Below are 25386 nucleotides of genomic sequence, written 5' to 3' on the forward strand. Positions count from 1 at the left end.
TGATGCTAATTTAGAAGTAATTCAAAAAGAAAAGTAGACTTCCAATTTTATTACCCATCTCACTTCACAAAGCAAACCGATTTCCTCTAAGGCCTCACAAGAAGAATGAAGAGGACATACTGTGTTTCAGCTCCTGGTGAGAGGCATCAGATGTTCCTCTAGTCAATCCTTGCTAGGGGCACAGCAAGTTTTTTCAGAGGCTGCATCAAAGGCCTAGCTCTGATGGATGCATAAAATAAGACAGACTGAGAGCAGAGGTTTCAAGGGGAAAAAAGACCAGTGGGCTTAAGGAAAAAAGGTATTTCAGGCTACCTGTGTGTTTTTAAAAATTGTAGCTGAGAATATAAGATAATGTGGAGAAAATATTATACTACCTGCCACAGCTCGTTAAAGTACCATGCACAGAGCAGGCAGCTACTTCAGGAACTGAACAGATCCTGTTCCTCCGTATTTTACTTCCATTGAGAAAAGATGACTTCTATGACTTCAAGGTTATTGTTAACATACCTGTCCCGGCTTCCCTCTGCCATGTGATAGAGACGATTGGCACCTCCATCGGCACAAGCTCTCAGCGCAGCTGCAAGTGAAGAAACAGAACATCAATGTATTGGCATTATAAAAAAAAAAACCACAACCAGTTACTCCATTACTGACATTTCTGTGTAAACTCAATTGTTCATTGCAGTGTAGGGAATAAACTTGAGATCTCATACAGCTTTTAGCTCCCCATACGTCACTACTCCCCTTGTTTCTCTAAATAGACATCTGAACTGGTTTTATCAGACTAGTGCCAATCTTAACCTTGTTTCTGTCCATCCTAACTTCCTGCCCAGTCAACTTAAACTACATGGGAGGCAAGTATTCAAAACCTGAAAAGGGCCCATCCTCCATGTACGGGCATGTACTTGCCTGAACAAGTGGGAACTTGCACCTTAAGCCTAACAATCTTCTCATCCAGGCAAAAAGTTCACAGTGGTGGCTCTATAATGACCTGCATAAAAACTGGGGGGGGGGGGGGGTGGGGGTGGGGGTGAAAGAGTTAGGCATGACAATATCTGTTTTCTCTTTTTTTTCCCCTCCTATGACACAAAAATGATAACTCTACTGCAGTTCCTATACTGTTTCACAGACTGAATCATCTGATATAAAGCAGGGGTGTTAGGTCTTGGCTTTAAAACTTGAACTACCCTGACACAAAAGGAACAAAACCACAATAACTTTCAGTGCTTCCACGTAACTTGGGGACTGCAAAGGGCACGTGTACTAATTCCAGTTGATTTTAAACAAGCACAGACATGCTGTCCTCTTGTGATCCCTTTGTTTATATAGACTTAAATCAGAGAAAAGAGAAAAGTCTAACACTAGTATTACAAAATCAGACATAAATTGGCATAGTTTATTCATAAATGATGATTAATAGGGATGCTTAACTAACACATAGTTCTTTAATGAGATTTTTAAAATATGATAAGCTGTTAAAGATTGAAAATGACCATCTTGTCTTAGCAGTCTTTATCAGTTTTGGTCTGAGATGCACAAGTCAGATAACTGCAGCACGCAAGATAAAAGAAGCTGTCACTTCTACACTAAAGCGGAGCGTTCCTTCCAGGTCTGTGGGCAAAGAGGGACCAAGTGGTAGACCTGAGAGGGCTGAAAGTCAGAGTATCAGAGAGGAGGAGGGGAAAGGGAAAAAGAGGAGAGACAAAGAAAAGGAACAGCCTGCCCAAGTTTTGGAAAAAAAAGGTATAAACAATCAGATCAGGCACTTCCTGCTGCTGAGAATCCAATTTTCAGCTAAAGCCACTTTGCTTTGGTGTTTATTTCTCAGTCAGAACCACCTCTCAGCAGTGATACAAACCTACATTTTTTCTTTTGGCGCTCATTAGGTGGGCAATCCACCTCTCCCCCTAGCTTAGCCATCAACTTAGCCAGCCTGTACAAACCAGGACAACAAAGTTCATCTCTCTATCTGCTCTCATCGTTAAGCCATTCTTTCTTATTTGGCTGTTGAACTCCCACCACAGCAAATGGTCTGTATGCATACATCCACCACGCAGTACCATGCAACCTCGGCTGAGGCTTTTTGGAAAAAAAGAAAAAAGCAGGGCAGCCCAAAGCTACCAGTTCACCGCAGGTAGCTTTGGGTACAGCAGCCTTTTTCCTGCAGGCTGCAAGAATGCGCAGGGCAGGAGAACTAGTGTTGCACTCCTCAGTATCTCTTCTAGCACTGCTCCTGCTCTAGTGACCCCTCTTCTCTCTTGTCCGTATTACAGTACCCACTACGGCACACACTACCTTTCTCAGCCTTCTTGCACAGACCATCCTCTGCTCTGTCTCCTTATCCTATCTCGCCCCCTCCTTCCAGGCACCATCCAAACCCACATTAACAAGACAAGGTCAAGCAGATTTGATCCTGACAAATCTTATTAGCTGAGATCATTTCTAAATTATGGTAGCTGGACAGCCACTTACCACAGTGATTCACTGCTTCAGGCTCTTGCCAGGTTTCTCACCCATCCTGATGAATATAAACATCGCAAGACAAAAAGAACAACTGGTTTTGCCCACTGTGTTTGATTGGATGCTTTTAACTTCTCCTCTCACTTGAGGTTACAACTGAAACTGTATTAATGTAATTCCTTTCACCTAGGCATATTTGTTAACTTCTCTCAGGGAGTTCAGCTCACACAGAATTTAGTAATGGTCCACTGCAAGAAGAGTGTGTAATATGTGTCCTTAAATTAGCTATCCAGGCCATCGGTTTATTTAGCAGATACAAGGCATATAAGCAAGGCCTAGGACCTAAGCAATTACAGAATCTTTTCTCTCCCCTTGAGCTACAAAAGCAATTCATCAGTTGAGACATTTTTTATAGCCAAAACCATAAGAATGCTGCAGAAAAATTACTTTCTAACTTTGGGTACAGAAGCTGCCTAAAGGATGCTTCCTGGGTCAAGGACAGCCCCAGCTTTTTCCTTCTGAGAACAGTGATTTTTACATCTATTCTCCCACATTTTAAACAAATAAGCAGCTTATGACTTCTGGGGAAAAAAAAGAAGGGATGAGATACAGAAAAAGAAAGATGAAAGAGTCTATTATCTGTCTCAATTACTTTAGGACAGCCAGAGCCTCAACTGTGGTAAGTCCATTGAGATAATTTACAAGTGAAGTCTGACCTAAGATCTCTTCACCTGATCTTACTATTTTAAAACAACATGTCCAAAAATCCAAAACAAACTAACTATTGCAAAAGAAATCAGTCTTCAATCAGTCTGGTACATGTAAAACTACTGAGATTCTCCCAAAGACCAGAAGGTGGCTAAGTAACAGGTTTATGACACTTGTATGCTGTTCACATGGATATAGAGCTACTACTTGAAATCTCAAATCAAAATAGTTGCCTGATATAACTGCAATTTAAGTTGTCCCCCACATATTTATTCTTATAAGAATAAATAATTTTAAAAAATTAAACTTTGGCAGGATTGTACAGTTATTTAGAGGAACTATTTATGAGGTACTGATCCTTTACTAGCAAGTTAATAACTTACACTGAAACAAACCAAAGCCCCAGGTGCTTTAAGTAACTAGCAGGTAATTAACTGATTGGCTGGAGGCCAGTAAATCATATTACTTCTACGGCTATGAACCAACCCTTGCTTGTTAAAAAGTAATGATATACATTAGCTGGAAGAACATGTATCATTATTATCTGGAGTGTTTAAGGAGATAGTCAGCAATTCTAAGCTTACAATTCAGATGGAAAATTCTCTGTGAAAAGATAATAGGAACTGATTTTATACAGTGCCTTTTACATTAGAGACAAAATTGCTTTACAAACAACAATTTGGCCAAGGTGCACTACAGCAACCGTGTAGGCATATCTAGCAGTCTCTAGGCACTTTGCAATACCTCACACAAAACCTAATTAATTATTTTGGCAGAAACTGAAGGACCTTAACAAGACCAGGGCCTTGTTTTGCTTGGCATCCTGAAAACAGAGACACCTTCTTCTAAAGAAGTTTACAATTTAAACAGATGAAAAAAACCAAATGAAAAGGTCGAAAGTGACACAGAGGGATGAAGTGCTAATGGTCACACATGGATCAAAGACAAGTTATCTTCCAGGGTGACCATGGTGGGATGGTGGGAAGAATAACTTAAGTGGTCAGCCAGAACACAGAAGGTCTTGCACACACCTTCTCTTCTGACCCAAAGGTTACTATCTCATTATTGGAGACCCCTCAAATTTGCCAGGCGCACTGCACATGGAAGTACTCTCTAGCTTGTGTATGTCAGAAAGAACTAAGTCAGTAAAGACATTATCTGAAGGCTTGTAGTTAATCCTGCCTCTGAGAACTCAGCCAGACTAAGGAACGGTGGTCCAAGTAGCTCACTGAGCTCTAATGGGTCAGGAGGACCAACACTTCCAGCAAAGATGCTGTGATATGCAATTGGGAGCAGTAGCTTTTTCAACCACCACAACTGGAAGCAGAGGAGACCCATGCCCTTGGCCACCCTGCTCTGCTGGAGAGCCCCAAGGCACTGTTTCATGCTTTTGTTATTAGAAAAGATGACTCTAAGAGCACAAGGGTGCAAGTGCCCTGCAGCGCTAGCTCAGCGTGCAACTCTGTGCTCCTTGGCATTACCACAAACTACCACCTTTCCAACCTGAATGGCTTAAACCACAACACTGATTATTCTGTGTTAAGCTTCACTCCTCAGAAACAGCTCTGCCAAATTACCACCTTTTCTATCTGTCAGATTCCTTTCTGATATAACTCCAGTGTCATTCAGTGAACTAGGGAATGGAGACATAACTGAAAAATCAACTGTTTCATTGTGCTGCTTAGTGGAAGAGTACAGAAGTGGGAACTCAATGCACGGCCAATAACTGCTACCCAAGTTATTGGCAGCAGCATGTGTTCAGTCCAGCACTGTTTGAAATTACAGCAAGAGTAAATACCTTTCAGCTCCCCCTATGCTGAGGAAGAGTTATGTCAAGAACATATTATCAGCCCACAATATCTCTGAAAGACTTTCTCATAGGCAATGTGAATGAAGAAACCAAAGTCCTTCTGAGTAATCTCCTTCATTTTAAATGGTGTCTCTTCTGCTAGAAAGCAGCGAACTATTTCCTTTCAGTGACCAAAGTTGAGAGGCCAATTTTAGAGCTAATTATTAGTGAATATGTTTTTACAAAAATTATTCTAATGCAACAAAAATAATGGAAACAATTTATATTATATTTACTCTTTTGGTAAATATCAACATATTTACATATGTAAATGTAATTTAGCATATCAAACACAAAAAGGAAGGTCTTGGCTCTGAGCTAACTAGTCCTGAAGCTTTTTGCAGAAGAGAAGCAAATATTTTATTACACCTTCAATAGCCCTGCAAATTCAGGCAGGGGAAAAGACTCTACAGAGCAGATGCAACTCTTGCAGACTGAGTAAGATGAGGGCATAAAAAGAGAATACATTTATACAGAGTACCAATACCTGGGGAAGAAAAGCATAACTTTATTATTTCTATTATTATTCCTATTCTATTATTCCTTGCAATTAGCATTTACAATATTTTTTTCTTTTTTCAAACAGATCTTGAAACTAATCCATGTTTTTGCCTAAATTCAAATTTATGACATCTCCCCTTAAACTGCCTTAGTATATTCCCTCTGTTCCTTTTCCAATTTTACACAACTTTTTATAGGTATGCAATCTGTTTCCCTTATTCATTTATTGACTCAGTAACCTGGTAACTATAATTAACCTGCCAGCATAATCTACACATAAGAGAACCCTGCTTAATTAATGACTTGGAATGCTGGTAGTAACATATATGTGATAATATATGGTAGATATGCAGAGAATTGCTTGGTTTGCTTGGTACATTTGGCTAACACATTTTTGTCTCAGCATTAATAAAAAATACCAGTTACGAGCAACAAAATGCATAATCCGTATTTATGTGCTTTCTCTTTTTCTCCTTTGTCCTGCAGAAACTGCAGAAACATACTTAACAAATCCATGGCTTTGCATGGCTGCAGATTGCTAGCTAGGGGATCTCTGCATCTCAAACTATTCCCTCCCACTCATGTGTTTCTACCTGTATTACCAGGACTGTATGCAACTGCTATTATATACCAAGAACAGTGCACTGCAGACATGTCTCTTCTGGTCATCTGCACCTCTGTTTATCAAATCACCTCTCAGTCCATAACAGTTTTCTGCTTTGCAGTTGGACACTGGTCTTGCTAAGAGGCTTTTTAACTATTTAAAATAGGTCTATCCATACTTTGTCTAAAACTGAAAAGGCTTAGCTCCTGTCACCGGTAATTTAAATTTGCAGCAGTGCACAGGGCTTTAATTAAGCACGATGAAGAATGTCACCTGCTCTCAGAATATTCTGTGGTTCCAAATGAAATTACAGAGATATACAGGTGCTTTCTAAGCTGCTGCTATAGGTGCACATTCATGCTGCTATAATCAGCAGTAGCAAGAGCAGTCAGCCTTTTGTAGTAGTACTCAGTGCTTTCTAGGATTAAGCCCGTTCTTAGGAATTTCACCCCAAATTCCTCTTTTTTTTCCTCTCTTTTTTTTTTTTTAATGCCATTGGCTATTCGCAATATTTCATCCATACTTCCAACCCAGGAATAGATATTAGTTCTACAAATGCTGCAAAGAAAACAATGGTTGTTATTCTTAAATTGTCTGTGTACCCAAGAAAGGCCCATCAGCTATAAATGTCTCACACCTGACTTGTACACCATCTGTATCACACAAAGAACAGAGAAACCCAGTAGTCCTCAAGTAAATAGATCACCAATACCGGAGCTGGCAGCCTGCTTCCATATAGACTGGATTATGGATCTCGGATGAAAAACTGCACATCTAGTAAGGTAATTATATGTTTCCTACAAAACTGCTGTGCTTCTTTAATCACTCTGCTTTGAGCTGTAAACGTCATAGAGATCTCAGCTAAGCAGAGGCAGGATTCATTAAGCAATTAAATATGAGAATACAAGGAAGGAACCAATGTACTGATGAATTAGGAAACACTATTCTTTTCTCAGCGCATTGGTTTAATATTAAGCAAAAGCCATACAGATAACACGTCTCTTTAAAAAGTTCACACAGAAATGAAACAGAGGGAAAATTAAACAATTTCTCCCACACACAAAAAACTCCTCTGAATTTTAGCCAAAACCTAAGTTACACAGTCACCAAAACAAAATCTTACTTTAAAAAAAATTCCTAAAAAATTTTAAATCTTAATGCTTACTTTGAAAAAAAGAAATAAAATAATAGATCGAATTTAATAACAAATTATTAAGTACCAAAACCCAAAACTGCAAGCAAAAAAACCCAAGTATCAGTAAATATAGTAGGAGTAATGTGCTGTCAGAGACGGAGGCAGGAGAGCAACTGTGTTTTCACTAGACTGAGTTTCTGGACTGTCTTCAGGTACGCTTCCACGCAGAGTTCATTACAATGATTCATATTCAAGGCTGCTGGGTTTGGAGTAATCTCTTGTCAGGTGTTAGATTTAATATTCCTACAACCCTTACTTAGGATATGATTTTCTCTTCTCTTTCCTGTCATTCTTCTCCCATTCTGTCAAACCTGGGAGCTCTGGTACTCACCACACTTCCTTATGCCCACTGCTGTAACGGGCCCCACAAGTGGGAGCAGCCCTGTGCTGTGTCACAGCAAAAACCAGGAGGAAAGAGCCCAAACATAAAACAAATTACTTGCTGCCATCATTTTGACTAAAATCTAAGTGACCTTTTCATGACAAGGCTACACGGCTTGATGCCACTGGGGGAAGCATCAGGAAGTTTATTCTTTTCATTTTCTCCTTTTTTCACTCTCTGTTTGAAAAATGACAAGCTAAAGCAATAATGTAACATTTAATCAACTTTTCTTTTTGCCCTGAGCACACATCTATTATTACCAGGTAACAGTAAAAACCCAGTGATTAGGGCACACACACACACACACACACAGAGAAAGGAAAAATATGCTAAAGAGCATAACGTTAATCCTGACTTTTTTCCTGATCAACTATTTGTTCTGAATGTCTTTAAAGAATAATTTGTCAAACCGAAGATCCTCACAAATCAAACAAGCTGCTGAAACATAAGCAGGAGATCCTACTTGTGCCTTAAATCGTGTCTTTTCCAGAGTAAGAAGGAATCCAAACTCTCTGCAATCATATATATTTGCACCTTACAGATGGCTGGTCTCTGACACCAGGGATTCCCCGGCGAGTCTCCAGCCCTTCCCGCGGTGCCACACGCTGGCCCCGGGGCTGGGTTGGATCCTGGTTTGCAGACTAACGTGCAAGTGCCCTGGAGCTCGTTCTGGATGGCGGCTCTTCCCTGGAGGACGTGCAATCAGCCACCGAAACCTCCGACCCAAACGTTGCCTATGTAACCCCCATCACTGATGAAGGATCTGTGGAACCTCAAATGTCAAACCCCTACAGACACCATGCCAGCTATCCTTCATAATACATCCCATCAGGTTGCTTTTCAAATAACATCTTCTTTCATTGCTTCATAAGTACAACGCGCCTCACTAACAAAACTTTACTATAACCTGTCTGCCGGTGTCCTATACCTAAAGCAAACACATACATCAAAATATAATTGAAGGTAAAGTGACTGAAAGAGTGTGCGGCTAGCTTTTTTCTGCATCCATTACCTGATTATCAAGTGAAATGGAGAGGCTTCAACATCAGTTTTATTTCTGAAGTTTTTAAATTATATTGTTTAATAATTCAGTGTAACGTGCATTGACTTCAAGCTTTGAATGCAACTTTTTATTTCTTCATTTCATATTTTCCACTGCTGCAACATTGATTTCTGACACAAGGAAGATAAACAGCTACAAACATGATGGAATATCCCAACTGCCTGCAATTTTAATTGCCAGTCAGCATTGTTATCAGGCAAACTTCAGTAGCAAGCTGACTCTATTCCTACATGGAAAGAACTGACAAAAAAAGCCAGTCACCTTTATTAGCATTAAAACATACACATTTGCACAAAGGATCAGACTGTAAAGAGGAGAAAAAAAGCTCTTTTTTTGATCTGGCATTGCTGATCCAATGCCAGCAGCAGCAGTCTGCGTGCAATCACTGCTCCCTACCCCACAGTGAGCAGGATGTGGGGCAGGTAGGGAGACAATATGTGGAAAAGGGTGGTCAACTGTGCCAAGATAGCAAAGAAGGAGAAATAATCTCCTACTGCTACCGGCCACCAGCAAGACTATGTTCCTCATCACAGCCAGAGTCAGTGCTATTGTCTCTTCTGCTTCCACTGAACAATATGCATTAATAATTCAAGCCAACCTCCAAGTGTAAAGCAATGAGCATGATAAGTGCATATTCATGTCTATGATTAAATATTTTCAGCTAACACATTTATATTTCAAATTTTGTTTGCCTAAATTGGATTTGCAGTAGCCTGCAACTCATCAAGAAATTAATCACACACTTATTTTAAATAGCACAAAATATATTAATTCTCATGCTACCAAAATACGCCCTGTTCCTTAGCAGCCCAGAACAGATTTCCACACAGCCATTTTATATCTTAGTGTAACAAAAACTTTTGTGCGTCAAGGAAATTTCAGAACTCATAAAAGTCAGAAACTCCAATTTTGTTGAAAGACAATAAGAATATTACAATGCATAAATTTCTGAACCAATCAAACTTGCACTGACACCTTCCTGAAAAATCATATGAACTATTCAAAAGAATAATCTTGGTCTAAAAGTTGTTTGGAAATACGTATCAAAAAGAGGGACAAACAAGAAACCAGAGAAGGCAAAATTAAGATGGTAAATACAATTTCCTAATGCATGTAGAACTGCTCTTTATAATGTATTTTCTAATGTCTTCATAATATACAGCTACCCTATGTTCATGCTACATACTCTTGTGTATAGATCATTTCCCTTACTCTTAACAGATAAACTGTTCAATAGATTTTCAAGCAAACAATAGTAATAGTAAACTATTAAAAACAGTATCAGTAAAAGTGGTCAGGAAAAAAAAAAGGTATTCCATCTGAACAAAAAAAAAGGTTTTATGGGGCACTCTTTAAAGGCAACATAAGCCAATTTAATTAGAGAAATGGGCATATCTTCTGAAACTAGCCCAAATTAAGTCAATACTTTAAAACACTGAAATTAAGCCAGTATCTTAGAATTACTTGTCTAAAACATCAGGAGCAGATAATATCATTACTTAATTTATGCCAGTTTCACACCTTTGTTTCTGACTGACCCCCATGTCTTTTCCATTCTCTTAACTCTCAGATTTGGGCAGTGATAAACTACAGTGGAAGTTTCCTTAAGAAACTGGAAATATAAAACTAGCTATGAAGTAGACTTGATCTTACCTGCTTTATTTCATATTTGGAACAGCTACAAGTACATACACACTGGCATTTGCACCAATTTAGACCAGAATGGTTTCATGGAAGCAGTGAATTTGCATCGCTATTACTCTTTTTAGGAGAATAAGAGTTTTAGCTACCCGCATCAAGACTTATCTTGATTTCCAAAATCTTCCTACACAAAATAAATCTAAAATTGAAATAATATTCTTGCTAGGCACTTTCTTATTGCTAAATTTTCCAACAGTCAAGAAAGAAGATCAGCTACTATAAGCTAGCATACAGACATAAAAGATCAGATCCATGGTATAATTTTGTCAAACATGTTTCTTTTGTTATTTATATTCCAAAAAAAGAGTGGAAAAACCCATAAGGAAGGACAAAATACGGTATTTGCATTCTTAAAATAATATAGAAGTTGTGAGTTAACATTTTCAAAAGAAATAATCACCAACTACAATCAGTTTTGGAAAGTGTTTAGTTATCTTGATGAAATGATACCTTATATCACAAGACACAAAGAAGGCTTATTTGGACAAGGAGAATCAGCTACAGACTAGACTAGAAACTGTAATTCTGAGTGCAAAACGGGATTTCTCACCTGAATTCTCTTATATAATGCAAATGTAAAAACAATACTGTTCTCCCGGGGGGGGGATCAACACCTACATGCAAACAGTGTGGTTATGAATGAAAATGGCATAGCAGTAGTTTCCCAGCTCATAAAAGTCATGAAGAAACAAGTGCATTGATTTCAAAACCTCTCTTTAATGAGGCTATAAGAGAACCTTAAGATGAAATTTCCAACTAAAAATATTTGTAGGAAGCAAGCTAGAGTTTACTGAAGAAAACCAAGTGTACGTTATCAAAGGGACTAAACTTCTATGTAACAACTCGCCTCATAGCAAGGCTGCAAACAGAATCAGAGGCTGCACTTACAATACACAACCCTTGTATCATCCACAATGCACCTGTGGGAAGAACACCAGGCTGTATCAGTGTTCAAAGTGTCCTCTGTTCCTCCCTCTGAAATAAGAAAAAGTCCACCACCATCTGCCTTTTGCCAAGAATTTTCACTGAAAATTTTATATTCAGGTTCTCCTGAGGATATGCACTCATGACACAGCTTTCCCGACAACAGTGCAGCTGAGGAATATAATGCCATTAGTTTAAAGTCCTGAGACGATCCATATCTAAAGTCATCCCTAAAACAGGAAAAGTAGATGCAAAACCAAAAGCTTTGTGTGCATGCTATACAAGGACCCAATTTGATCCCTACGTGAGTTGGCAGTTTTATGCAAAGCTAATGAGGACCTGAAAACCCAATGGATAGGAGCAAAACACAAGACTGAAACTGTAAAATTATAAATTAACTGGAAGTGAATCCAGCCTTTCAGAAGATTTTTAATAGAGGGAAGGCCATAATTTAATACTATGTTTTGAGGAAGATGAAGTTTGGCTATTATTTAGAGAGCCACCCAATTAGTAACACATATAATATCAGTAAAACATCAGATCTCTCTTGCCAGTTTGCTTTCCCGTAGGAAATGCTAAAGTGCTAAAACCTTAGTTTTGATGTTCTTCCACAAGAAGGTGTGATGGGAAAGGGAACTGAGAGGATGCTGTTCACCTGCTGGCCTCAGATAACCCATCTGAGGTAATTCATTTCTAGATCTTTGCATCAAGCAGAAACAGCTCTTGTCCTCTACCTCTGAAACAGCATCATGGCCATTCCCTAAGACCTCCTAAAGGGAGAAAGGCTTAAAGTGAATGGAAAGGTAGAGTCTCAGTGGGGACTTCAGCCCCCAAATTTGGGACTGCTCAGTGTTTTAGGAAAACCTGCAAGTTTCTGGAGTATCCAAAACCTATTTTTAGTAGCAGATTTGTTCATATCTAATTTCAAGTCACAAAGATGATCAGTACATTGCAGATGATTTTTATCTAAATGCTAGAGCATTACTGCTTCAGGCCTTAAATATCAATGTGTTACAAAAATAAATAGGCCTAAAAGTGCAAAATGAAGTAACTTTTTCCTCTCATTTCAGTCCATATTTTTCTTTTTGAAGAAGAGAGACTAGACTTAAACATAATATTAAAGTCTGAAGTTCAGAAGTGAATTCACAGAAACCAGGTAGGAACTCTTTGTTTTGTTTAAATTATCTCCTATCTAACTTTATTATCCCCCCTTTTAAATTAATGCTAATATGGAAGCATTTTGCCATCCCTTGGTCATAAGCTAAACCATTTAATCTTTATTGAGCAAAAATATTGGCCTCTTCTTTGAGGCCATTTTCTCCTTGTGGTTGAAACCTGTGCATTCAATAAATAAAACCTTAGATTTAGCACACCTGAGCTTATTCTGAAAGCCTGCTTTAAGAACACATTCCCAGTGAAACAAACAAGCAAAACCCCAAGACTCAGTCTTGTTCAAGGGGTAACACATTACCCATTGTATCTGTTGCTCTTTGTTCTCAAAACGGTTCAATGAAACAAAACCCAAAGAACTACACAGTACCTGTGAATCTTACTATAGCAAGTGTTCCTTTTCAATGTTGCTACTTAATTGGAAAATATAACCCCTTTAAATGAGGGTGGAAGATCCTAAGTATATCTAATATATGTTTATTTAAATCAGCCAAGTGTTGGCCAAAAAGAATATCAAGATTCTATTTAATTTACAAGCTCTGTCCATAGTAAACACTTCATTATCAGCAACAGAAAATAGTAGAAGACAGGATGTTCATATGTGATTTGAGTCACTGCACCAATCCCATGCTACCCTATCTACCAGACGTGCTGGAGATTCCAGAGCAGTACATGACATTTTCTTTTAAAGTACTGTGTTCCTGCACTTGGCCTGGTTTAAATCAGTATTGCTAGCAAAGAGGTGGTAAAATGTAAAAAAACCAAAAAACCTTTTACTTGTTTAATCTGGACTTCATCTTTCATAAGCCCTTGGAGTCTACAGTATTATTACTACCTATTGGGCTTGGAAGCACAAGAATTATACAGAAGTCAGACTTTTCACCTGGCTCTTATCTCCTTGTTTTAGAAGAAGAGAACTCCTGTCTTCCCCAGATACTCAGTTCTCTCTCCTGCTCATCCATTCTTGACCAGATCCTCTGTGAACTCCCCTTGGTCTATATGGGGGAATTCCCAGATCAGAGCCTTACAGCCTGAACATTAAATGGAGTTAAAAAAGAATAAAACCAGAAAAACAACATCCCACCCAACCCTCCCCAAAACCAAAACCAGACCACAACAAGTATATATTAGTGTAAGGAAGCACTTTCCTCAATTCACCTAAAATATTTATTTCCTCACTAGTTTTTACTAGTTTACTTTCAAATGTCTGCATTGGTCATGCATTAGCTAAGACACTCGAGGTCAAGTTCAACCAGCCCACTTCAGCAACAAGTGTTTAGAGCGGGATCCTCCCTCTTAAGAAGTTTGGTGAAAGGAAAACAATTTCTCTTACTCTCGATTTGGCAATACATGACTAAGCCCCTACGGCAGATAGCTGTCTTTCTGCAGCATGAGACACCCAACACTGTCGGGACTGTTATCCCTAGGAAGGAACAGGAATAGCAATGGTCTGATCTCACACGTGACACTCACTGTCTTGCGGACCTGGAAAGACATCTCCGAATCTGTGATTCACAAGACGCTACACGGTACACCTGTACCACAAAGGCAACAAGCATAGTTTCGCCAACGAAGAAAAAAATCTGCTGCTGCTGTGCTTAACCCGCACAAGGCCTTGCCACCTGCCTGAAACTGTCACCAGAGCTTCCAATGGATTTTGTAATTTCAAGGGTTTTTTTGCTTAGCGATGCAATGATTTCTCTGTGAAAGATGAAAAGATGATTAAACTGCCATCCTTATAAACTAAACTAAGGTTAAAAAAAAAGAGAGAACTAGAGACCCTGCTGCTTTCATTTATCTTGTGCACAGGTAAAACTAGTATTATCAAGTCACAGTTCAACCTCTCAATAGTCCCCCAGTAGAGAAAAAGAGTTTCAGAAATTTGGTTTAACAGCTAGCTTTCCCATCTCAGAAACATCTGGTGTTGTTGCTCTTTTAGCAGACCAAAATCAATAACTGTGAACAACAGAAGTAGGTTAAATTTTCCTTTATCTGATTAATTCTTCCTGTAGCTAGCCCCACTCCTAACTTCTACAGTTTTAAAAGGCTTATCTGGACATAAAACAGTATTTGCTTTAAGCCATATTTTGAGACATTGCTGCACACAGCTGGTCCTAACCCCCTGAGAAGGTCTCTGATTTCAGTGAAGCCACCTGTGCTGAGCAGAGCTCTACTTCTCAAGTATCAGAATTCAAACCATACTTAACCCTCTGTCTGAACACAAGGTGCCCGTAACAGTTCGAGCCCTAACGCTACACATCTTTGCTCTTTCTCTCTTCACTGTCTGTCTTGATCCCTAACAGCTCCCTCTTTGCCATTTCATCTATTCCATCTTCCAGATGCACACATCATCTCATCAACTCACGGTGACACAAACATGCTCTGTCAGCCCCACTCTTCCTCCCACGTGCACCAGAAGAATTAATCTCTTCTTCACCTCCTGTCTCTATTCTCCCCAAGCCGTTCGCATGCCGGCAGTTTCTCAAAGCCCGGATCACGCTCTGGGCAGGTGCGGGATGCAGGCAAACAGGCCTTGGGAAGGGTGGTCTGTGCCCAGGGAGCTGCAGAGACACCACTGCTCTCACTCTCTCTGTCTGAAGGGCTCTCAAGCCGCTGGAGAGCCGGGAATTGTGTGCTACCTTATGCAAAGATGCTGCCTCCTTCCAGCAGCAAGCAGACATGGGTCACAGTGAGAACTCACCACTGACCCTATACCCCCTGCCACCACAAACCGAAGGCAAAGCTTCTGTGGGAGGAGGAGACACCCACCTGCCCCCAAGGAGGTATTCATCTGGTTTCGAGAGTAAAGAATGGGGACAGAGAGGAAATTGAATTATATCACTCTTCTTCCCAGGCATGAGTGGTGCACTTCCTCATACACAACGAAAGCAAGAAGCAGTGTTTAAAGAAACATTTAACTCCTGACACAGCTTAATTCACCGGGGCATTCCCAGTCTCTCCTTTCCTAAAGAGGAATGACAACACCCATTCAACAATAAAATGATGCAAAACACATTTGGAAAAAATAAAAAAGAGAACCACCAAACCACCATTCTGTTAAAAAAAAAGAATACTAAGAAAGAAATGCTTGTATAAGAGGAGATAATTAAAAGTAACTGCACAGAAAAATTTAAAAATACAAATAATTAAAGCTAACCTTTAAATTATTCTTGCAGACTGTAAGAGACCTGCTGCAAACTTTAATAATATTGTTTGGAACATCAGTCATTTTGCTCTTGCTGAAATTCATTTCAGATAATGCAATAGTAACATCTCAGGAATGATATTAAGTTTCTATTTTGTATTAAAGTAGAATTGTATTAACATGGTACAGTATGTGTATCCCTGCTGGGATTATTTTCATGCTGGAAAAAACAATGTTATTTTTCTATTACTGAACTAAGTTATCTATTTTGACAGTGGAAAATACATTTCACTGAACTACAAACTAACAAAATCTCTCATCTAAGATGATATCACTAAAGTTTCTCTTCTGATGTACTTTAAATTCTTAGCTAGCAGCAATTCTGCTAATTTTTTTGCACAAACTCATTTGATTTGTGGCATACCTGTGAGCCCATACCCTAAAGTTAGCATGTCCAGTCCAATTACTGTTGCTCAATCCTTGACCAAACTCTTGGGAAATCTGCCAGAGGAAAGAACAAAAGATGGCAACTGACAGATCCATGTCCTTCTGAACAAAACTCAAGCATCCCCCTTCTAGGATCTCTCTTGATTCAGTCTTTGCATCTGCCTACCTACACCCTAAGAGAGTGAGCCCCAAAGCAGCTTGGAAGGAAGGAGAAATGTGGAATCAGAGTTACATTTATATTCAAACACATCTGTACTTTACTGACATTGTTTTCCAAAGCACTCAGCTTGTTTTTTGGTTTAAGCACTGGGATTACTGGTTTCCATTCACCTTTTGACACTGGTGAGTTACCTTGAACCTCCTCCAGCTGGCCCTAGCCCATCAATTTCTTGTCAGGGCATGCAAGAAACAAGCTTTAATAAGGATTTAAAAGGGGAAGAGGGGAAGAGAGGGAAGTCACCTTATCCAATAAAATCTGCCTCTGGTACAAGCTACAAACAGTACCAGATGTGAATGAGGGAGGTTATCAGAGACAGGCCTGTAATCAAGCCCCTCACTAATAGATCAAGACCATGGTTAGCAAATACTGGTACTTCGACAACATCCAGGTTTTAGCCACATAATTACTTCAATTCAAGCCAAAGTGTACATTTCTGAACATACATCCTAATTTGCCTTTACTGAATAATGTCTAATTTACAGTGCATTTTGTATCAGTTCTGAAGCTGACCAATACAATTCCTTGCACTGAAGCCACCCATCACACCACACCTGCAGAGTAAAGGAGCTTCAGTAAGAAGAGATTAAATTATCATATAGGTTGTGCAAAAATCAGCATGGGTATCAAGTTTGGGACTGGCTCATTTACACCATGTGGGTTCCAACTGCTGGCCTGATGGGCATTTTTTTTTTCTTTAGCAATAACACCAGATTCAGGAAGAATATAGGGAACTTGAATATATTCTAGAAAAGCTACTAGCAATCAACTGGGGCGCAGAAAATTAGACCTTTGAGCTAAGAGCTAGCTTTCTGTCAAGCCTGCCCATGGCAGCAGGTGTCGCTGCAAGGCAGAGGTATGGCAATTAGTAAATTAATGGGACACAGACAAGAACAGAAGCAGGCAAAGATGCTTTGTGGTAAGTGGTAAGAACATGGAAATTCTTGACAGCTGGTTGCTGTGCACACTTTTTGTGCTAAGTGTTTTGGTTGCAAACATGGGCAAACAGCAGATTGCTAGTATACACCTGCCTAAAAAAAAGGTATGGAAACTTACTATTGAGGTAACAGCTTGCATAATGGCATTCATTATGTGTACTTTTCCATTTACTTACTGAGTGCTCAGTCCTCTTCCACACATTAAAGAGTTTACTGCTATTCAGTGCAAACAGAACTCCATGCAGCACCTAGTTAAGCACCTCTGGAGCAAGGCTCATCATTGATTCCTCTGAGAACAGCTGGGAACTACCCAAATGGTGCCTTTAAGTTCTTGCAGTGGGCCTTTTAGGGCTAAATTCATACCTAAATTTCTGTCACTCTAGAGTCCAGTCATCCCAGGTTATGGATATTGCATCTTCTAGGGAGCAGTGTCAGCTGGGTTACACCCAGCACAAAACAAGGGGCAGAAAGCCTCTTTGTTCTGCTCTTCACTTGTGTGCCATTTCAGCCAGAGGCTGGTATTAAGGAGCACCATTTTTTACCTTCTTCATCTCCCTTTAGGATTCTGTAACACATTTCCTTCCACACCGCCTGGAAATTGCAGAGGCTGATGCCTCCCTGAGAGAAGAAGGTTTTTTTCAGGAGGGTTTTCAGCCTGCTGTCAAGGCATCTCTCCCTTCTACTCCTTCATGCCTGAAATATTAGCCTTCAGTTTCCGCTGACACAAAAAAGCCATTTTCTGCTACAGCATTGAGCCATTTTACAAAGAAACTGCCAGAGAAATTAAGAACTAGTCTTCTACTACAAAGGCTGACAAGGCAAGGGGAGTAGTTTAAATAATGACAAGGCTAGAAAAATGTTAACTCATAGTCCAGAGACTGCTAGAACAACGGTGCCGTGACTTACTTAGATGGAAAAGAGGGCTGCTCCTGCTTAAGAACAAATCCTACAAGGTCTTGACTTGCCCTAATGGCTATAAGCTGGGGATAGAAAAGTCAATGCTCTTACCACCACTACCAAAAACTACTACTAGAGGTGCTAATTTAGTTAAAAAAATAAAAAGAAAACTTACAAAGCAGATTTACATTATAGTAAGAAAATGTTATGCAGAGACTTGAAATGGGCACTGGGGCAAACCCTGAATGTCCTGAGTACCTGCACTGCCTGCAGCCAGACAGAAGATGCAGATCAGAACTGCTGAGCAAACCCTGAGCAAAGAGGGTTTATCCTGGACAGTGTCCAATCATTGCCTGGAAGGAGCAAGGTAAAATAGCTTCTCATCAAGGAATCCCCTTAAAGCTGTAGATAGAGCATACTTGGAAACACTTTTTTGAGTTTCTTTAACCAACAGAAACCATTTCTACAGCAAAGGTTTCATGCTGGCATCTCTGAAGCACTCTCATAGTTTTCCTGTGGGGAGAAGTATAAGAACTTGGAACGTGAACACAGAGTCACTCCTCCTCCAGCGAGGCAGCGGGCTACTATTTCACACTGCCACCAGTTGATTCCACCATGCCATGGCAGTAGTTAGTGACAGTAACACAGAGCAAACTGTCAACTAAGGGTTGCCCTGCTTCCTTTTCCCATTTTCTAAACATCTAACTGAGCTGAACCTGCTTTCTTCTTCCAGCCTCAAAACCCCAAGCTCTCCCCAGTATGCTTATAGCAGCCCATTTGTCCTTGCACAGGCAATTCCCAGAAGCCACAGCAGATTCGGCAGCTGAACAAGCAGTGCGGTTACACATGCACCAGGGCACTGTGGGGTATCAGGCAAGCAAGGTACCTTACTACATCTTTTCCTCTTGTCATATCTCAGTCTCTCTCTCTCTCTCTTCTTTTTTTAAATTTAATACGAACAGGACTAGGTCTAAGAGTTTTTGTACTTACAGTGACTGGCACATTGTAGGCCCTCTCTAGGCACTACCGTAATAAAAACAAGACAGAGAAAGCAGAGAGTAAATGGGTAACATAATATCTACAAAACACACAATACCCACTGGAAGCAACCTGTAGGTTGCTAATGCCAGTCCCTAATGCAGCAGCTCGCTCTTACTTATGTCTGTACCATATCTAATAAAATACAGCCTCTGGGGAAGAAAGTCACCACCTCCTTCTGTTCCTCTATGCATGCAAGACCTCTCCTCGTTTACCAGCTCAGCAAAGATCCTGAGCTGTGATCTGCTGCGGTCAGAAAAAAAGGTGCCAAGATTATGTACTTTGCTGTGGATTGGACCCAGTGGACCCAGCCTCCCGTGACTGTGACTGATCAGCTAGGCAGGAGATGACAGGCTCGTGGTCTATTCCTGCGAGTGTTCCCCAGGATTACTTGGTCCGTGACCCGAGGAAGGTGTGCAGCCACACCAGGGGTCAGCTCAGGCTTGGGGAAAGGGACACTTCACTGCTACATCCATCTTAAGTGGCAGAAGTCAAGCCCAACCTCTGAAAACACTGCCTGAACCAGGGGAGACACAACAGCAGCTTATATACCTGCACTGTGAAGCAGCTTTAGAGAAGGAAAGAAAATCCTGCAGACCGCAGTCAGGAAAGAATAAGGTTGTAAAAGGTTTTACTTGACATAAAGCATAACATCAAGTTAGTGATCACAGTCCAAACAGGCACCAATTTTATTTAAAACTCAGATTTTGACTGTCTTCATATTTTTTGAAAACGATGATAGAATTGCATGGCTTGTTAAAATTTGATTTTCCTTGGATTTAAGTAATGGGCTTTTGTATACATAACAGGAATGTATTGCTTGCAATATCCCTTTGATAGACAAGTTTCAGGGAAATTGTTTTGAAAACATATTTAGTAGTAAAATCAGAAACTATTTTCAAACTGAATGCTTCTGTTTTAAAAGGCATGACTTTTCTTAAAGAAATGTTTGTGGGAATGTAGGGAAATGCAATCACAATGTAAGAAAAAAAGGAGAGTATAACACGTGCAATGAGAAAGAAAGGATCACTGCTCAAAACATGCAATATATTCAGTACACTTGAAATATTTCTGTTGCTTGGAGTATTAAAGCATGTTATATTTCCACCTAGGTTTTCTTCCTGTATTTACTACTGTGTGGCAACATTAAACTCGTCTTTTTAGTAGTTTTGTCATTTTAAATAGTTTTATTCTCCTCTTTTGTATAGTTGCATGGACTGTTTTAAAAATGGTTGAAGTTTTAAGCTATCAAACAGCAAAGCAGCCCTAAAAGCAAAACTAGATTTTGTTACCGCAATTGCTGTAATAGCAGAAGTGTGCCTTGTGAGTGACCAACAGACCTTTAACGCTTCTGTGACATGGTTCATACTAGCTTAGCCCATGTCCCGACCTGACTGGAGGTCCATAATAAAGTGAGCAGTGCTGTGCTAAATGTAATTCTCCTACGAGTAAGTTGTCTTCACCTTCCAAGGTGCCCTACCATTAGAACAGGAAAGTTTCAGCTTCAGCTGATGTGAATCCATATAGCTACAGATATTTAAAAGCCCACCACCGAGAGCCACGCATAGACTGTGTGTTCATACTGAACGTCATCAGCCCTCAATTTTGAGCCATTTGTTATCTCAATGAAATCCAAAGGAGTGTTATCGAAGACAGAACACTCAAACCAACAGTGAAAAGACAGCTGAAAAGTCCATAAACATGTAACTCCAAGATATCTGCCAAGCCTGAAAAGCCATGTTAATAAACTTCAGAAGGGCAAGCAAGGTACAAGAGGCTACTGAACCATAATTTCTCTGTTTTCACCGAATCACCTTAAAATATACATTAAAAAAAAAAAATATCTTTCATCTCAGCTCTGTTTGTGGGAGTACATCATCTGTATCAAAAAGCTGCTATGCCCTTGACAATATGAAGATCAAAGTGTGGTCTTCAGTATCATCCATGGTATCTTCTTTAGTGAGGTTTTTACATTATTTATATTCAATTGAGATCAGTTACTTCAGCTGTGCCTTCTGCACACATTCACTAGTCTTCCCAGCAAGCATATACTCCTTTTACTCAATATTAACTCAAATCAAATGCTTTTCTCACAGAACTGTAAAATTTGGTGTCATAACTAGGCTACATAAATGGCCCCGTGAGCCAGAAGTAGAGAAGCACCAGAAATCACTGCTTCAGAACAAGCATTTTTGAGATATTAGAGATTGAGCCATTTCTTTTTAGTCTTTAAACCACATCATAATGATACTGCACCTCAGGTTCAGGAGAGTTGGATAAGTAAAATACTTTTAAAACTAGCATGTTATTATAACATTGAACACAATTAGAAAATATAAATATTTGACCTAAATTTTCTTAGAGAAACTTTCCTTTGCTTTTCAACTTAATCTGAGTAATGAAAAACACACTAAAGGATACATTTAGTGTCTTTTCAGTGCAAAGTGAAACAGTAATATCTGGGAGATAGCCAGAATCAAACTTTAATCAAAATTTCCAGTTTCTTCTGATAAGCTAAGCTATACAGTTTGTTATTTGGACCAAGTCACAGGACATGACTGGATAAAGGAGGAGCCAAATTCATCTGTTCCCACCTTCTCCCCATTCAAACACAATTATGTTGCAAGCCTCAGATTACCCACGTGTAAACCGTCTTGCACTCCTCATTTTCAGAGGGATGTCTCCCAATCTCCTTTTTTACTGTCTAATATTCAGCTCACCTTGAATATCTCTTGCCAAGCTACTGTAAATGTAGAAGGAAAATACATATTTAAATCCCTCTCCTACTAATCAAATCTGAATAAATAAAAAGGCATCATTTAATCATTAGTCTGAACCAAGAATGACAGTAATATAGACACAGAGGAAGCTTAAGTAAATAATTTTATTTTTGTTTGGGTTTTTTTTCCCCTCTCTAACTTAAGGGTGACCATTAAATTCCACTTTCCTCTGCCATTTGAGAGTTATGTGGTAATCCCAAACACATGAAAATAAATTGTTTACTCCACCTCCTCCTCCATGCTCTCTCCATTTGTGGTGGTTGTAACTTTGCTACTCATCAAGAGCGACAGAGAATGCAGTCCAAATGCAGCAAAGTCAGCATTAACTAACAAAAGGAAATCTGATCACAGAAGGAAAAAGTTATCAGCAAACTTAAAACCCACAAAAAATTAACACACAAATCCATTTCCCAGCAGCTCTTTAGTACGTTCAAAGCAAACTCCCTCAAGGAGTGCTCAACTTAGAAAAGGGGATGAGGGAAGAAGCGAGGAGAAATAAGTAAAGTGGGAGAAGCTCCGTGTGCACATTTATATACATAATTTTTTCTTATTAGCACAGTCACAGGACAAGCCTATTTCCTATGGATTTAAATATACAGCTTTAACATGTTATTTCTTGTGGGTTTTAAATGTACAATTTCCTCTGCAGCTTCCAAGTCATTAAACTCAAGACAAGCATCTGAGGGTAGGAAATAGAAAAATACATATATTAAATAATTTCTAACAAAACTAGATCAAGCAGAACTTTATTTAAGACCATTTCCAGAAGAAACAGGATAATCCAGACAAGTTTAGCAGTCACAAATTACTTTCAAAGTGAAAGAAAATGGAAATTATTCTTTCACAGCTCATATAGATCTACAAGCATACTGTATTTTATTACAGTCTATAGCAGGATCCGCTACTTTTATTCCATTATCCCCTTCTTCGGCAGGATAAGTCTTTTGAATCTACTAGAATTGCTAGGGACTGCCTTCAAACAAACAAACAAACAAAACACCAAGCTCTGCACTTTTTATTTGTATACATACATAAAAATTGATTCTATGCATATTAACATTGTAAATACACTAGCAAGTTAAAGGAAAAGATTTTTAGCATTTTTTCTAACAAGAGACAAAACCTAATTTATGTAAACTTCCTTTGGAAGCAGAAAAACAATATTTATTGTCAACACAGTACCTTTTCAACAGCAAATGCTGTTTCAGAAATTTTTGGTTAATATTTTAGGTATATGGAACTTGATATTAACTGTGTAAACTGTGTAAAATTCAAGGTAATAGGTTACGCTAAACCATTTGAAGACCATTATTATAGCAATATTTATTTATGAGGTAGTAAAACAAGGAGAAAAAAAAAGCTCTCAAGTGAAAGTTCTGCTCTTTCAACAATGTTTCTGACAAATACTTTTGAATCATACATATTCAGTAGGGTGGTTAAACTCATCAAGCTTCTTTTAATGTTCTTAAAAAGTATATTAATCTATCAGTCCGAAGAGCATCCCACACAGAGCAGCCACCATCAGGGCACTGTGCTTTCACCAAAACAACAGACATTTCTCCATGAAGCAAGGTAGCAGGACTGGGTTAAAGGTGCACGGCTCCAGAGGGGAGCGAAAGGCAGTGAAGCATTAACAATATGCCACCACCACAAAGTCAAATTCAGGTCAGATCTTGAAAATCATTCACACCAGTGATGCCTCCACAGATGCAGAGCCTCGTGGAAGCCTCCCTGGGAGGGTGTAAGTACAAACCTCCTCTGTGGTCCGTAACCTAACACATTGCCCAGAGCACGAAGGCACAGGGGCTGAATACCCGACACAGGTTCCCGGATGAGGGCACAAAATACTCTAGTACCTAAGCAAGCACAACTGATTTCACGCTTCGCCATATACATCAAACAAGTGCCATCTTAAATTAAGATCATGCCAGAGAAGCAACGGGAAGTCATTTTCATGCTCTCCAGCAAGCTTAGATGAACTACGCTCTTCCCATTTGTAACTTGGAAACAAGGAAGAATGATAAGAATAGAACATCTGTTATTAAGTTCAATAAAAACACATCAATGAACATAGCTCCGAGAGCCTCTCACTGACTTAAAAGCAGGTGTTTTTTTATGAGCTATCATGCCTCTTTAGGAAACTGGGGGGTGGGGTGGGGGGTGGGGTGGGTTAAAAAACAAACAAACAAACAAAAAAACCCACCACAAAACCAACCAACCAACCAAAAACCAAACACCCCACCCCCCTAACAAACCCTAGTAAGCTGAAACCTTTGCCACCCAGCCCAACAGGATATTCTTACTGAGTGCCAGGGGCAAGAGCAGCACAGCGAGGTCCTAAGCATCACCCATACTTTCCCAGTTCTGCTGCTGCAACCACACAGTTAATATTTTGCTGCTGGTACTCTGATGGAGATGTGTTCGCACGTCTTTTCCATTCTTTTTCTTGCTTTCCCTTTTCCCCTTCCCAATTCAATTTTGTGTCATGTTCGTTTTGTTTGTTTGTATGAGCACAGAGCAAGTGAACTGAGCCCATGTCGTCAATTAAACCTAAGTCAATTTGGAGAGAAGTACAGAAGGTTAATTAACTGCTAATGATTTTGGCATTTGTTTAGGTTAGTCCCTTAACTTAATTTATTGATGTGACAGTATATCAATATGCTGTGATTTATAAAAGACACTTGAGAAGCAAAAAGGTTGGTCATGCAACATTCAGAGTTGCATGCTAAAAATATGTACAGGTGTAATAAAAACTGTTTTAAAGCAACACTCTCAGATTATAAACATTAATTTCACACCTGAAACAACTTATCAGAGGAGGACTGCTCTGAGAACCAGCCAAGCCTAACAGAGCCAGAGTATTCTCTGCTGCTAGCAAAGTGTAAGTACTTAAGTTCCTAAATACACGGGTTTAGAAACTTCGTGCCAGGCTGTCATTTCCAAAGCCCTTTCTGAGGTCATTTCATAGCATACCCTGCTGCTCTGTTTTTTCATAGCTGCAGGTAACACTGAAAAACAGGGACACGCAACGTCGATGCAGATTTGAATGAAGGCTGCTCTTATGATGAGTACAACATAAGCTATGGCACAGACAGTACAACCCAGTAAACTTACTTCAAGTTAACTTTTGTGTAAGAAATTAAAGCCAACTGTGACAACGGCATAAGAGGATAAATAAATGCAGAATTCTCAACCACTTTCAGTCACAGGTCAATCTTTCAGGCTGAAGCACTCGAGCACAGTCAGGTCAGGCTCCTCAGAAGCACAAGTACAAATCACAGCGTGAGTCAAGGAAGCCGCTTCTTCCTGCTGAGGTGGGAAGGCAAAGCAGCACGACTTGGATGAAAACATGGAAGTTGGCTTTGTG

The 25386-nt window shown here is 39.5% G+C and overlaps 1 protein-coding gene across 6 annotated transcripts in view; it reads right to left on the reverse strand.

The window, feature by feature from the left end:
• The window catches only part of TPK1 (thiamin pyrophosphokinase 1), a 320136-nt gene that overhangs the window by 202580 nt on the left and 92170 nt on the right, over window positions 1-25386 (reverse strand). For all 6 annotated transcript variants that reach the window (XM_075054676.1, XM_075054684.1, XM_075054657.1 and 3 more), the window contains one exon: window positions 508-577. In XM_075054676.1, coding sequence (XP_074910777.1) covers window positions 508-530 — 23 coding nt within the window. In that variant the 5' untranslated portion in view covers window positions 531-577. The remainder of the gene's footprint in view (window positions 1-507; window positions 578-25386) is intronic.

Source organism: Buteo buteo, chromosome 2 (genome assembly GCF_964188355.1).
Source record: "Buteo buteo chromosome 2, bButBut1.hap1.1, whole genome shotgun sequence".
Classification (NCBI taxonomy): Eukaryota; Metazoa; Chordata; class Aves; order Accipitriformes; family Accipitridae; genus Buteo; species Buteo buteo.